At 41.0% G+C, this 16,250-nt stretch overlaps 1 protein-coding gene and 1 long non-coding RNA gene across 3 annotated transcripts; both read right to left on the bottom strand.

The window, feature by feature from the left end:
- Positions 1-2,701: 2,701 nt before the first annotated feature.
- Positions 2,702-6,448, bottom strand: LOC119879418 (beta-defensin 107A-like). Its single transcript, XM_038589706.1, has 2 exons — positions 6,261-6,448; positions 2,702-2,918 (listed from the first exon to the last, which is right to left on the bottom strand). Exons 1-2 carry the CDS (start codon positions 6,328-6,330, stop codon positions 2,776-2,778), a joined length of 213 nt encoding a protein of 70 aa, XP_038445634.1. The 5' UTR covers positions 6,331-6,448; the 3' UTR covers positions 2,702-2,775.
- Positions 6,449-13,737: 7,289 nt separating this feature from the next.
- On the bottom strand, positions 13,738-15,941 carry LOC119879417. 2 transcript variants are annotated; one of them, XR_005387502.1, is made up of 3 exons: positions 15,587-15,941; positions 14,290-14,505; positions 13,738-14,056 (listed from the first exon to the last, which is right to left on the bottom strand). It is a non-coding gene; the product is annotated as an uncharacterized LOC119879417 (long non-coding RNA). The 2 variants fall into 2 exon arrangements; XR_005387501.1 differs by having other exon boundaries at positions 13,739-14,095.
- Between the last annotated feature and the right edge of the window lie 309 nt (positions 15,942-16,250).

Genomic DNA, 16,250 nt, shown 5'->3' with positions numbered 1-16,250 from the left:
AAAACTAGTTATTTGTGGGTGCCCATCAGAGATCCAGTTAGGGAAGACAATGCCCTGTAAAACTTTAGCATGAAGTTGAAGTCGGAAATACAGAGTGTAGGATTTTTATCAGACAAAGCTCATTTAGGTCAACAAAATCATGCTGGGTATTCAGAACACGGAAATTTAATGCAAAGGATTGCTTACACAGGTAGCAGATGGTCAAATGTCCAACAGAGATTAATAACTACGGGCCCAGAGGAGGACATGGGAAAGGCGCTATCAGCGGCAGGGGTCCGAAATCCTGGTGTTAGCTACCTACAGCTGGAGGCTGGATGTGTGAGTATGGGACACAGCACAGCTGGTGCTCAGACTCTAAGTCAAGAACAGCTCATGAATGATGCTTAAGACTTTAAGGAAGGAGTGCTCCATGGCTGGGGCCCAGACAAGTGGGGTGGGTGGAGACATCCTGCAGCCAATGTTCAGACTTTTGAGGAGAAGATATGGCCAAACAGGGGCCATGGAGAACCAGGGGTACACAGCAAAAAGGTTGTGGCCCAGCCATGCCTTTATGGGTGCTGGGTGCTGTTAGTTCCTTCAAGGGTTATTGCAAGGCTGCTGAGAAAGCCAAAAGGAGTTGGAGCCTGGAGCCAACCATCTGTTGCTGTTGGGGTGCTGCTGGCCAGAGCTGGAAATGAAAGGGACTGTCTTCACCCTTCATCTTATTTTCCTGTCTACTGCCAATGTCTTGCATTAAAGGGGCTAATGGGAAGCAACTGGCCTCAAGGTCTGGAAGATGCAGTGTGCAGGGCATCCATTGCACTGCCGTGGAGTGGAGTAGAGAATGGAGGCTTGGAGCTGGAAAGGCTGGTGAGGAGATAATGCCACATCAACAGGAGAGGCTGAAACCACAGGAGCTCCTGGAATTGCTTAGAGACATGTGTAATATGAAGATGGATGAATCCAGGGTGTGTGCAATCGCAGGAAAGGGAGAACATAGGACAAACGGGAAGAAGAGAAAGAAAGTAGCTGGAAGGACTTCTATCTTCAAGGGCAGAGGAGACAGGATATGAAGGAGGAGACAGACCACATTGTGAAATGCTTGCGAGTGTATCGAGGTAACAAGAGATACCAACCATAGATTGCCGAGGGTGCCCCTGGAAGTCTTTACAAAGAGCATGGTGACCAACCACATGTCTAAGAGGTCATGGTCTCCTCATTAAGAGAAATCCCAGCAGGCTGAAGGTGGTAGAGGATGTTTCTGTAAGTCGAGAAGCAGAGGAAGACACTATACACACCACTGTTAATTTTGCAAGGAAACAGGAGAAAAAAAAAAACAGAAAGAACAGGGTATGAGGCCTAATACATTTAGATTCTCAAAGGCAGTTAGTTTTATCTGAGGCCTGGGTAAGCAACTTCTGGGAAGACCCCAGGGACCTGTGATACTGCAAAAAGAGAGCTTCTTCCACCCACTCGTCTCTTGGTAGTTTTCAGAATAAAAAAATCAGCCCATTAGCCATGAAGAATATGTAGGCAGCACCAGAAACATTTTTTAGAAAAAATGTTTTGATTTCTTATTATTTTACAGCCTTTATAAATTGGCTCATCCTTGGAAGTAAGTTGTGTTTTATTCTGCTCTCCTTTATTTACATCTCTACAGAAAGTAGGCTTAGTCAAATAGGTAAGGACATTCCTCCAGACTGAGCCAAGGGGCTGTCTTTCTTCTGTTCTGGAGCAGTGTGCTGTCAGTCTAGGATGACAGTGGCCTATGACATATATATTGCTAGCCTGAAAGCTGGGAGTCTGAATTTTGGCAAATAAGGGCAAAAGCAAACCTGTGGTGTGTTACCATCAGCCCAGACAAGCAAGGATCACAAGGTCACAGGAGGGATCTTGGAAAGTGTCAAACTCTTCTGCAGCTGTTTTCCACTTCTTCTTCCACCCGCTGCTCACCGGAGCTGCTATAAATAATCCCTGTTCAGGCTTCTGCTCTCAGCCAGGACCCCATTTTGTGGACATGCTAAGAACATAAGACAAAAGCCAAAGTGTTGCTGTGACTAAGCCGGCAACAGTGGCATCTTCTGGGGGTCTCTATCTCCCTCCGCGTAATGAAGGTGTGAATTAGACTATTCTCTAGGAACCCTGCTCTTGAAGAGGCCATGACTGCTACATTCTCACTACAAGAGGCCCAGCATGAAGACGCTACCCAAATCTTTGGCCAGCTTAAACTTTGACACAGGCCCCTTTTCATTATGGCACTTGATGTTCCAGATGAAGAGGGAGGGGAAGCCATGCTAACAGCTATCTGTGAAGGAGCCGGAGAAGCATGAGCCAGGCAGGACTGCTAAGGCGGCCACAATTTGTGTCCATCACATGGGCATGTACTATGTGGTTGAGTCGTCTCATATTACAGAGACCAGAGTCTGAACGACAAAGACCCAGGGTCACAGGCTCTGTCTGAAGCCAGGGTTTTAGACATTTCAACCATGGTCCCACCTTTCCATTCTACCTGTTTAATCTGTTAATCTGCTCACTCACTTTATCAATCCATAAAATAATTAAGGGGGCCTCTGCCAGCAAGTGAGGATTCCGAAGGTCACATAACACAGTGCCTTCCCCCAGGCCCCTCACGGCCTACAGATCGTATTTCTCTGCAGTGTCAGAAGCTGGATTGACAGCTTCATTCAAAGAATGCCCATGTTGGAGGGTCAAGAGAAAAATCCAGAGATGTTTGCCGCATGGAGCTCACAGCCAGAGGATCTTTGCTTCTCACTTTCTGGAGCTCCTGCTTGGCTTTTAATTATTCTTCCTTTTTTTGCAGCAAAGTGGTGTCAGTTCAGCTCTACAGCCCCCAATCTTATCTTCAAAGGAAAGGCACTCAACCTCACAGCGACCATCCATCTTCTGACACTGCATCCTTCTGTGTATAGCTCCATGGGCTGTGTGGAGAAAGCAAGGCCTCAGTTATCCAGTACTTGGTGACCAGAAAGCAACATAACATCACCCAGGCCAAAATCACAATTCCCTATTACCGAGTCTCCTGCGGACACCGAGTACACGCCTAGCGATCAAAAAAGCACATGTCACCTGAGCAGCTGTATGGGAGCTCAGATTCCCTGCACAACTTACACAGTGTCCCTACTGGGTATTCAATTCCTTTTGCCATATTCATTTCTAGGATATCTAGAAGCAGAGTATGTCTTCCTGGGATGGAGGCAGTCTACTTTCTATTTTCAATAACATTCCTTCCCAATGTGTGATTGTTTTCATGTCTCCAAATTAATAGTCTCAGATATATGACAAAAGGTAAAGATGGTGCTTATACTGTAGGCAGGTCAACGATAGCCCACATGCAACGATAGACCACAGCCATGTGGCTGTGGAGTTTCAAGAGTTTAGGTGCAAAGATAAAAGAAACCTGAGGCTGATCTGTTCTGTAAGAAATATCAATGAATAATGGGTTTAATTCTGGAATTCAGGGTGATGTGGACAACAAGTTTTTCTTCAGAATAAAGATTAAGCTGAAAAGAGTAAAGGTATTTTGAGATAAATGATTGAAAAAAGTTTTTGGTGATAGATGTTCTCAGGAGAAATAATACAAAGAACTGGCAGTCACTCCCAAAGGGAGTTCTTGGAAAATACAGCTTTGAGGAGGAGAAAGAACACATATTGCTGTCATATACCTGAGATAATGCCATGCTGAAGAAACACTGAGCCTGTTTGTACCCCAGTTAGGACTCAGACCAACAGAAAGGAATTGCACAGCCTTAGATTTCTGCTCAAAGTAAGAGGAAATTTTTAATAGAGTCCAAAGTTGAACTGGGGATATTGTAATAGACTACTGAAGTTCATCAGGCATCTAGCTAATCAACTGACATGGAATACTCATAAGGTGTTTAAATACTTAATTGAGGCAGATAATAAGAATGAGAATGATGTTAAAAACAATGATAAGCAGACAATAATAATATTGTACTTTCTCAGGGCACAGAGGATGTGCCTGCCTTTGTTTAAGCAGATTATAAAAACAGAGGGATTGTTAAACCTTCCCAAACAGTTATTTCTCACTTCAAACAATGAGTAATGGAATCTCTGGATAACACAAGGAGACTCAGCAAAACACATCAGTCCCAGGCCCCATGTCTCTGTATGGTTGCATTGATAAGTTTGGACCAATGAAACAGGAATCAAATGATGCAGATGCTTCTGTGCAATATTTTTGATCAAGCGCTTTACTTACTTTTCAGCCCTTCCTGTCAGAGCATCTTTAGAACCAGATGGAAGACACATGTTTAGGACACAAAGTTGACCTTCCTCCCTAGACTCAAAGTAACTTGGTGGAGAAGAGTCTTCTTTCTAACCATAATAGTCAACTTACTTGTTTTTTGGATTTTTCCCTAAAAGAAAAATAAACTATTTTTTCATTTACTCTCTTTTTAAATGTCTTTGTTAAAATAAGTTTGCCTCTAATTAACATAACAAGTATCTTAATCTTTCAAACAATCCTATTATTATTATTACCACTTCTAGAAAGGAAACTGAAGCACAATGGTTTACACAACTTAGAAGGATTAGACCTGAGATCCAACTTCAGGTGTTTTGGTGTAAAAAAATCTGTATTCATTTCCTCTTCTCAGTTCCAGCTCTGAGATTCTGTGTGGTTGTTGTGATTGTGGCGCTCCTACTTTGAGCCCACACTAGGCTTGTTGTTAGGATTCAAATGTACCTGAGCTGAGTTTGGGAACAAAGGACCCTTAATGAATCAGAGACTTGTTGAATGGGAATGGAGAAGATGGCTTAAAATGTGCTTCTCTACCTGGATCCATTGTCTGACCTCCAGGAAAAGACAGGAGCAGAAACCAAGTAAGTGACCTGATAAATGAGACTTTGAAATGTAAGGGCATGTTTTTATACCTGTTTTCAAAAGTGCAAGGTGAAGAACACTTCCCAAGAAGGCCCTTCGGATCCCACAGTTAGAACCACGGTTCTACTCCCATGGCTTTCCTTTATAGTCTGCATCATTTATGGCACTTCTGAGAACTGTTTTTGTGTTATAGTTTTTATGAATCTTCTCATATCACCCATTCACTTATTTGTACATTTGAATTTTATCAAATACTTATTTAGTATTCCAGGGAACCTATTTTTTACCAACACACAAATAATAAAATAGTAAACTTCAAGTAAATTAAGCATGAAGATCATACTCTAATTACATTTTTTATCTCCATTTTACCTGCTTTTTCTATAGTGCCCAAACAATTGCTTATTAAGTGCTATATGTATTGGTCTGGTAGGCCTATTAAGGCCCGATTGTGTAATAAGTAAGTGCAGAAATCCGGAAATCATGAAGTAGTAAAGTGCTTCATAATACATGAGGAACCCCCATTAGTCATGACTTAATAACAGAAGTATAGTTGAGAAGGGATGGATATAAAAGTTTCTTGGTGGGGGGGCGATGGCACCTGACTGTCTCAGTTGGGCATCAGACTCTTAATTTTGGCCCAGGCCATGATCTCAGGTCATGGATTAAGCACCACATCAGGCTCTGCGTTCACTGGAGAGTCTGCTTGAGATTCTCTCTTTCCCTCTGCCCCTCTTCCAGCTCTCTCTCTCTCTCTAAAATAAATAAATAAATCTTTTTAAAATGTCTTAGGGATAGAGTCTTGGCAGTACTGAGCAAAAAGAGATCATTTCAAAGCTCTCAAACATGTAAAAGCAAACCAATCAAGATGTTAGTTGTTTAAATGACATAATTTTCTATTCGTATGTGAGAACTAGAAAGAAATTCTAAGTAATCTAAGATTAGGAGATTTAGACCAACTAATAAAACATAAAAATAGGAAAAAAACACAAAAAAAGAGACTAAGAATCTCTTATCATAAGTTTTTTTTTTTTCATTTAGGCTACAAAAGCTATACTTCTCTAAATTAACACGTGTGCTTGAAATTTGCCTCTGAAATTTTCTCTCATTTTAGAGCTATCACTTTGGCACACGCTGAAGCTGTGTGGATGATTACAGAAGATGGAAAGAGAGCTAACTGTGAAGAGAAGTCTGAATCCCTTGGTGGAGCTTTGAGGGAAATTAACCAGATACCCTTCTGGGTGGAGATAGTTCAGCTCAGTAATTTTGTATTTAAGCTCAAGAAAAGATTTCTAGTAACTGCTTTGTGCTGGGACATTTTTAGAATACAGGGATTAGTCATGCACTTTTCTAAAGCCTGAACTTTCTCTCAAAAGACAGATTGCCACCCTTACATCTATTAGGATTTCCCTCTTACCTGAGAAAATGTGAGCAAGGAGAATGAGAGCAGCAGAAACTAAGAAAAAAATTCTCATGGCTCCAGACATCAGTAGAGAGAGGATAAAGGAGGTATAGTTGCTAGAATCCAGCTCTTTTATCAAGGGAAGTTGATTAAAACAAGTTCTACAGCTCTGAAAGGGCTGGAAGTCAACTTCAGTTTGAAATGTCCATTAAAAGGAAGCTATTCTTCATGCTCCACTGAGTAACGTGTGGGCTGCTGGATCAGGTGTTACCTCAATGATGTCTATCGGAGAGTAAGGCACACAGCTAGTCCCCCTGCCTGCATTCCTACATTCTATGTCTCTGCCTAGGCATCTATTCTCTGAAGCCCCATCTCAGGTGCCTACACTTCCAGAAGATCTATAACCCCCACTCCTTTTCTTCTTCAAGATGTTACTTGCAACTTGGTCTCTTATAAGATTATCTTGGCAGTTACTAATGGGTACCTGTAATAACTGCTTTTCAAAAATTATAGTATGTGAAGAATTTTTATCCATCCAGTTTGACTATCAACTCAACGGAAGAAACCAATTCTCCTTCCATCCTTCTCTTTCCATTGATTCCTCATAAAGTGCTTTGCAGCAATAGCCGTTCAAAATATACAGGTTCTTTGACTTAATTGATAGCTGTCTAACTAGGGAAACTCCTGAATAGTCAAACAGTTAATTCACAAATCTTACTGAACTTTTAAAGATTTTACATTTGTAAATATTATTATTAAGGATAATGGTATTATGACAAAATATGACCATACCTCATATGTTATGGGAATAGCTTTCATTCAACAAATATGGGTTGGAGAACTATGTATATGTTTATTTCATTTTACTAAGAAATTTGAATTTTATCCTAAAATCAAGGGGAAACTATTGAAGGATTTTTAAGCAGGGGGGTTATTTGAAATATTAAAACTCAAATGAGGAGTTCCATTTCAAATAAAGCAAAGTGAGCTCCTGACAAGAAGACCCTCCCACTAATAACAAGTGAAACTGTGGGAAAAAAAATTACCTGAAGAATATGAAAGTTGAAATAAATACAGGCGTATTTAACTTTTTGGAAAAAAAGTTAGAACTTGGAAAAATTAAACAGCAAAGAGTACATTCTTTCTGATTGCAATGTGGCATGGAGAGGCTAACTCAAAACAAACAAAAATATCTATCCTCTTTCTGAACTTATAAAGGCAGAGTCAAGGAAGACCATGGCTGCTGGAAATGAAGACTCAGAGAAGGGAGCTTAGGTTCTTTGTATGAACTCTCCCCATGACTTTTGTTGACTCCCAAACCATGCATGCATCTAATTAAGGTAAAACAAAACAAGATAAACACACAAATACCTCTGAGATTTGAGCTGCTGCTCATTACACACTAGGCAATACCTGTCAATTGAGTTTAATAGAGATACTTTCCTGTTAAAACAAAATGTCAGCCTTCTTCAGAGGGTATAGCAGTATTCATATCCTCTTCCACACAACATTCTCTGTGTCCAGGACTTCAATGATGTTGAAATAATCAGACAAATGACTTTAATATATTCACTTTAATCTGCTCCAATAGTAAAGAAAATATACTTGCAATGAGTATTAAACATGGGAAATGTCATTAGAGAACAGAAATATAAAGAAATGTTGATACTGAAAGATATAATACCTGAAAAAGATTAACTGAATAAATTTGATAGCATAGCAAATATGACAGGATCAAGAGTCACTGAATCAATAAAAATTATGCAACCTATAGATCAGAGAGAAAAAGATTGAGAAAAATAGACCTTTGAGGGTCTGAGGGATAATATCAAAAGCTAGAGCAGACAGGTCATTGGAGTCTGAGAATGAGGAGAGAAACCGAATGCATTAAAAAGTAGTTCGAGGAAATAATGGCTGAAAACTCTCAAATTTGGTGAGAAGCACAAACTGACAAAACCAGGAAGCTCCTTGAATCACAAAGAATAAATACTATGCTCAGGCACATCACAGTCAAACTTCTAAAGTCTAGAAAAGGGAGAAAATTGTGAAAGTACACAAAGAAAAAAAAAACACGTCCAGTTCAGGGAAATAGCAATTGGCTTCTCCTCAGAATTGAAAGAGGTCAGGTGACTGTGCACACATCTTGCAGCAGCTGAAGGAAGACAAGCACAACACTGCCACAGCCCCAAACTCCATCTGCAGGAAAGATTCCTTTAAAAAGGGAAGATAGAATAAACATATATTCAGGGCAAAGAAAATTGAAAGTATTTTTCTCTAGGAGAGATTCCCTACAGTAACTATAAAAGGAAATTCTTCAGGCTGAAGGGAAATACCAGAAGGAAATGTGGTTTTCAAGGAAAATGAAAAACATCAGAAAAGATAAATATCAGTGTAAGTACTTAAAAAATACATTGTCTTTTAATTTATTTGAAATTTATGTGACTTCTTAAAGCAAAATCTGTAACATTGCCTTGTGGGTTTATACTGTATGTGGATGTGATACATACAAAAAATATAGCAAAAGACTATGAGAATAGGAAGAAATAGGTCTACCTATATGATTACAAGCCTTCCAAATTTTAAGAACAATGGATTAACATCAACCCTAAGTTGGATGTGTATTGAAGTGAAGCCATTAATTATAATACATATATTTAATGCAAATTTTGACACAAATATCACAGTAATCTGAAGAAGATAAGAGAGAGAACAGAGGAACAAAATCAAGTAGAACAAAGATGTCAAAAATAGTCAATTGATAGACCAACATCCTACTAATCTATCATTAATTACGTAAAAATGTTAAGGGACTGAATATTCTCCTTAAACAGCAGAGATAATCATATGGATTAAATAGGAAGACAAAACTACATGTTATCCATAAAGGAATCTTCTCTCCAAACATTTTTTTCCTTTGAGATAATTATAGACTCACAATAAGTTCCAAAAATGGTACAGAGAGTTCTTAGGCACCCATCACCCAGCCTACTGCAATGGGGACATTGTCCATAATTGTGAATTGTCAAAGCTAGGAAATAAAGTGGCAGAGTAACCTCAGATCACAAATTATACGGAAAGCATTAAATATAAAAAGACAAAGAAAGGCTGAAAACACATGAATGGAAAAACATAAACTATGAAAATATCTAGAATAAGGAGGCTGGAGTGCCAATATTCATTTCAGATAAAAAAGAATATTATCAAATGGAGAGTGGGATGCTGTGTAACACTTTTACACAATAACTGGATGGATTAAAATGGGGAAACACAGTTCTACAATGAGAGCAGAAGATTTTGATGTCATTCTTTCCAGCAAAGGCTAGAACCAAAATTAACAAACACGGGTTTGATGTAAACAACACTACCACCACGTTGAGTGAATTGGTATTTATGGAATACAACCCAAAATGACTGCAAAACACACATACACACCTTTTTCAAGTACATATGACACATTCATCAACACAGATCGCATGCTGGGCTATAAAACACATATACTTTTGTTGAACTATTGATTTCTCTCTTTGGTGTGTCAGTTCCCACTTCATGTGTTTCGTGGCTCTTGTTAGGTTTGTACACGCTTATAATGGTCATGTGTTCTTAAGGGGTTGACGTGTCTACCACTATACGGGGTTCTCTTGTCTCTCGCTCCATCTTTTTCCATCCTTCTACTTTTGACCTCTTCATTTCATTGAATCCAGCGTGTCCCTTTCACACAGGCACACAGCATATAGTTGGATCTTTAAAAACTTTTTTTAAAAACCATTCTGCTAGACTCTACCTGGAGTATTTAATTCATTTGCATTTAATAACATAATTGATGAGGTAGGATTTACATCTGCCATTTGCTATTATAGTTTTCTTTTTTATTATTATGCATTTATTTATCTAGGGGGGGGGGGAGAGAGAGAGAGAGCTTAAGTGGAGGGTGGGGAGGGACAGTGGGAGAGAGAGAATTCCAATAAGGCTCTGTGTTGGGCTCAGATTCACAATCCTGAGATCATGACCTGAGCCAAAATCAAGAGTCAGAAGCTTAACCAGCTAAGCCACCAGGTGTCCCTGCTATTTGTTTCCTAAATTTCTCCTCCACCCACCTTTCCTGCATTACTGACTTCTTTTGTGTTAAACAGATATTTCCTGAGGTACCATTTGAATTTCCTTGTCAAATATCAGTGACTCTTGATCCTGTCATATTTTCTATACTCTCACATCTATTCAGTGAATCTTTTTCAGGTATAACTTTCAATATCAATATTTCTTTCTATTTTCTGTTATCTACTGATATTTCCCTTGTTTAATTAATTATGGCACTATGTATGTTTATGTTGTAAAAGAATTTGCAATTAATTTTAAACAACTAGATTCCAATGGTGAACAAAAGCATTATTCTGTATAGCTTGGTTTTCTCCTCTTTTTTTGTGCTGTTAGACAGAAGTAGGAGTTTTGAAGTACAAGAGACACTCTGGGTGACCTTGAAGGAGAAATCTGCCATTTTATGGAAAGAGCCACAGGTCAGGGAATGCCAGGCAGCTTCTGTGTGCTCAGCATAATACCTGGCCGACATCCTGCAAGAAGACAGCAACCCAGTGCAGGCCAACAACCACAAGGGACACAATTTTTCCCCGACAGCCCCAGGGGGATGCAAGGGGATCTCTTGCCTCAGATTAGATCAAAGTCCCAGCTGACCCCATGCTGTCAGTCTCCTGACACCCTGAGCAGGGAGGCCAGATACACCATGCCTGGACTTTGGACCCACAGAATTGTGAGAGAGGGTGTGCTGCTTTAAGCAGGTAACTTTTGTGGTACCTTGTGACACAGTGAAATAAATGAGTCCAGCAGTCTTCCAAGGTAGATCTCTTTGGGGGAGCACATTTATGTGTTCTTGCAAGGTTTCTGTTGGTTCGTGGCATTGCACAGTTTCGTGAATGGTTGATGTTCTTTCTAGTTGATCTTATGAATTTCCCTCCACCCAAGCAATGTATCCAAAAATGACTTACTTCTGAGTCTTTGATTGAGCAGGTCACATTATTTGGGAATACTCCCTTTAGGATGGTTTCAGCCCTGCGGTCTTTTTTTTTTTTAATTTTTTGTTTTCAATCAGAGAGAGAGAGAGAGAGAGAGGCAGAGAAACAGGCAGAGGCTGAAGCAGGCTCCATGCAGGGAGCCCGATGTGGGACTCGATCCCAAATCTCTAGGATCATGCCCTGGGCCGAAGGCTGCACCAAACCGCTGAGCCACCCGGGCCACCCAGCCCAGTGATCTTGTGTGGTATTCACCTGGTCCATGGGAGCCATGCCCCTTTTGCCCTACCTCATATCATAAGTTATAAGTGACCCCATGGCTGATCTTTCTGTCCTGCCACCGTGGACAACTCCAGCCAGAGTTCTTCACCTGTCAACACGTTCAGGTATAGAACCACAGGGTGGCAAGTTGAATTTCCCACGTAGCCTCTTGAAGCTCCCCTCAATACAGTGTGGATTGTGTGGATTGTGTATAAAAGTGCTGTCTTCCTCACCCGTCCCCCTTGAGAGCCACAGTGAGGTCCCAATCCCAGCCCACTAACACATTTTTCCAGAGGAATTTTGTCCTCTGCCTTCTCTAGCTTTCTTTTATACTCTCAAGGCATAGACACAAGGCTAAGTGTCTCAGAGCACATTTTGTGGTCAACTTCTTTGCTATTCCTATCCCTGGGGTTCAGTACTTCAGTTGGGAATATGAGAGAAGATGATTCTTAATGTTTTGTCCTCTGACATTTGGGAATTCAGAACAAACTGATCAATCTTGTTCTACAGACTCTGCCATTCCCTTTCCATTATTGTGAGGGGGTTTTGAAATGGACCCCGCATCAAGAAGGGACAATACATGGTGAGCATAGTAAGACCAGAGCCACAATTTCAAACTTAATGGAGGTAAAGTCATGCTAAGCAGGAGCATTATGTAGACTAGAGTGGAGATACTTCAGGGGAAAACCAGTGTCTCTTCCTGACCATTTCCCTCTGACCCATCCACCATATAGAAGACTTTCTTCTTCAGAAAATGCAGAAGACTGACATCCAGAGATCTCCACGAATTACTATGGAAATTAACAGAAATTTATCTGAGGAAGCCACGGGCAGCCACTTGACCCCAGAAAGTGCTGATTTTAATAAGAAATTGCTATGGGTTGAGATTTTATTATTTTATAAGGAGGATTGCTTGTCTCAGGAAGAAGGGGGATGGATAAAAAAAAAGTCCTAGAAAGAAGCCAAGTGAAGAAAAGAGGGGAGAGCAAGAGAAATAGAGAGGGGTGATTGATGAGTAGGTGAGCATCGATGGGATGCTATACATAGATGCTGTACATCTATGGGATGTTATTAGTAAGGAAATATCAGGGCCCAGCCCCTGGTCCACCTCTCTGTATGACTGAGACATACGCATGAATCCTTCCATAAAAGAGACACCAGTTAGAGTCCAAAGTGTTTTCAGTTTGGGTGATCAAGGAGTGTAGTGTTTGGAATGAGTAGGGAATATCTGGTCTCATGGTCCTCTCTAAACCATCCACAGTGCTCTTGCTGTGAAGAGCTGGGGAGGAGTACCCACCGACAGAGGATCATTCAACTGTAGATTCTTATGTTGCCCCATTGCCCACTTCCCTGAGTTAATTCCTGCAAAAATGAGGGAAGCAGTCGGGGTTGGCAGAGGTGATCACTCAGATCCTTTTGGAGAACAATTGAGCAAATGTAAATAGATCTGACAGTAAGACCAAGGGAAAAGCCCTATCAGTCAGACTCCAAGCATGAAAATGGCTCCCACACCAGGTAGTTTGATGGAGAAGATTTAAATGCAGAGGAAGTGATAAAGTGTTGGCAAAGCTGAACATGCAAAAAGGGAGCAGTGAGGCGGCCCCCATGTTAGTCCTAGCTGGAGGTCCCCACTGCCCGATGGCAGGGGGAAAAGCAGGAGTCTGTAGTGTGAGCCCAGAGACTAGGACTGGCTGGCAGGAGCTGTGCCTGCAGCATCAAGGCTGAGGGAGAAGCAAGGACATAGAAGCAGGGGCTTTGCTATGGGAGATAAGCCACTGCTGGAGCAGAGAGTGTGGGAGAGAAATCTGCGGCTCTCCCTTCTTCCCATCTACCCTTTTGCCACCACACACTTGCATCAACTGAAATCAACCATAAGCCAAGAGGCTTGAAGAACATAGTTTGCAAAAAAAGAAAAAAAAGGAACATAATTTGCCGATAATTGTGCCAGTTACACAGAGCAAAGCAGAGAAAGGACAGGGAATGTATCTGTGCAAAATGGTACAATGGTAGCTCAAATGTAAAGCAAAATCATTATGTGAAATTAAAATCATATGTGAAAACTGAGTGATCAAATTTCAGTAGCTGCTGTAAGATGAATAATTTTCACTCTTGTTATATGAAGCTACAAATTTTATTTCATAAACAAAAGCTATGGATAGTCAATCATACATGCACAATCCATGCTGAGCATTTTAATTCGACCTCTAACATCTTAATTTATTGGCAAGAAGTACAAAGTTGGGGCCATGGGCATTAACTGAGTAGGTATGAGTTGCTTAAAAACACAGTGTAAATATTGGAATCAATGACTGATCGCTTATTGATATACCCAGAAATAACATGAATAATTTCTTGTATGCTATAGAATTGTAATTCCAAACAGAGATGCAGATGTCATTTCTGTTTATCTATTTGGTTTAAATTATTATACAAAGATAGATACACAGAACAGGACAGGGGTGTGCACATCCATTTCCAGCTTCCAGGCTATGACCTTGAAGAAATGAAAGCTTCTCTGGGTCTCAGTTTCTTCAAATATAAATGGAGATAATGAAATCATAAGTCGATCTTGAGTCATATGAGGAAAATATGGAGGAAAGATTTATAAATTACAAGAGACTCTACAAATACATAGTAGTAGTATCCGATTAGGCTACTCGATGCCCACTTGGACCTAGATTTTTTTAAGGATTATCTTAAAAAATAAGCAAAGAAACAAACCAAGGGAGAAAGACAGGAGAATGATTCTGAGACTCACTCACAGTGTGACCTGGGTAAGGCACACGACTTCTCTTGTCCTCCCTTGAATACCAAGTCCCACTTTGAAGGCCAGGGGAGGGCTGGTCTGGTTCACCTGATCCTCCGTCGGCAACAGAAAAAGTTCATCTTGCAATTTCCAACAACCTTCTCATCCTCGGTGCATATCCTCCTGCATTTGCCCCGGCCAAGCCAGCACGGCTCACAAACAGCAAACTCACCTAGTTCAAGAAATAGTAGCTTATACACCTTTCCAGGGACTCCCTGAAAATGAGGAGAAGTTTAACAGCCACAAAAGAATGAGGGTGGGGGTGGTTTGTACAATTGTAAAGAGTGTTTTTAAGAACCAGCCCCAGCTTTTCAAAGAGCTTTGCTTTTTTCAGGATGGAGTTGGGGAAGAGGTATCGTTGAAGGAGGGATAAGCCCCATCTCTGTTCTCCACGTGGTTAAGGCCCTTGCATGAGTCAAAGTAAGCACAGGGGGATGAGGTGTCATGTATACGACAGAACCATAAAAATGCACACCTGATAGTTCTGCAAATGTTACAAGATGAAGGTGGAAGGGCTACCTTTTGGTTTTAAAAGATCCTTGAAAGTAGAGGTGAAGTTAGGTTTAGTTCTGGTTTGGGCCTGGCAGTGGTGGTGTGTCCTCAGTAAACTGCTTGTATTCCGCTTTCTCATTTGTCATATAGACATTCTAGAAATGCTTGTCTACACTGTTAACTATTCTAGTGATCACATGGAGTAATTTAGGTGAGTCTATTTCACCAAACACTATGTAGCCCATTAGTTATTTTGTAGTTGTTAATGTTCTTCCTGTAGAAGATGAGAGCACAGAGAGAGATTGGGGGGCTCTTCATCGTGGACAGATCTTCCATAATGGTAATGAGATCTCCCTTTATTTGATCCTTCTTAGACCAATAGCAGAGATTGGGATGCATTTTATTGGGTTTGGGAGCAGAGCCGGTAGGAGATGGATGAGCATGTTCCCCAAACATTGCTCATTAGCTGGTACAAGCTTGATCCTCTAAACCTGCTTTAGTTAGCACCCTGAGCTAATGAGACCAGCTCCAAATCTCTATGGACAAAATTCTATTCCAGTAACAAAGAGATTTCTCTATAAAATGGCAAAGCAGGTATGATGCTGGCTACAAGAGGAAGAGAAGGCAGAGGCAGAAATCTGGGATTTCAGGCAACTCTATTCTCACTGTCATTTCCATCCCTCCTTGTCTCTGGAGGTCAGAGGAAGCTGAACAGCTAGGGGTCCTAAAGGTAGAAATTATAGGTGAGGGATTCAACTTACCTCCTGGAAATGGCTGGGAATATTCAAGTCCTGCTTGGCACCCTAAATTTAAATCATCACATTTTGGATATTAAAATCAGTGCAGGAAATAACACTGTGTAAAACAGTATTCCCAGCTCCCCCCATCTGCTGTCGAGGGACAGCAGAGCACAGAGGCTGCTTCTTTATCCTATTTCTGAAGGCCAGCACTCCCAGGAACCAGGAGGGAGGTTTACAAAAGAGGGAAGGGGGAGGGAATAGCAGTTTGCTTAGAAAATGCCACCGCAGATTCAAGAAAATCCCATGAGAAGCTCAATGGGGAGCCGACCATTCCTGTCAGTCTTAGGATGGTCCACAGAAGAGCCGGCGGCTTGACCATCTGCTTCACCATTCCATCCTTGCGATTACCTGATAAAATTGAGCCAAAACGAAGAGAAAAGGCAAAGAAAACAAGACATCTTTTGCTCAGGGTCATCTCTGAGGAAGCCTCTCAGAGCAGAGGTTTGGGGTCTCTGAGAGGACAGAAGGCTCACTTATATTTGCGAGAATGGGGAATGTTCTTGGTCAGTGAAGTGAATCAGTAAAGAAAGCACATTTATATGCTCCATTTCCCAGGATCAAGGCCATGTGATGGTATCATAAAAGCCTTATCTTCGGAGAGTTCTGGCTGGGGGAGTGCAAGGAA

The sequence above is a fragment of the Canis lupus genome, unplaced genomic scaffold, assembly GCF_011100685.1.
Source record: "Canis lupus familiaris isolate Mischka breed German Shepherd unplaced genomic scaffold, alternate assembly UU_Cfam_GSD_1.0 chrUn_S785H948, whole genome shotgun sequence".
NCBI classification, from domain to species: domain Eukaryota; kingdom Metazoa; phylum Chordata; class Mammalia; order Carnivora; family Canidae; genus Canis; species Canis lupus.
This window is presented reverse-complemented; position numbering and strand designations above follow the sequence as displayed.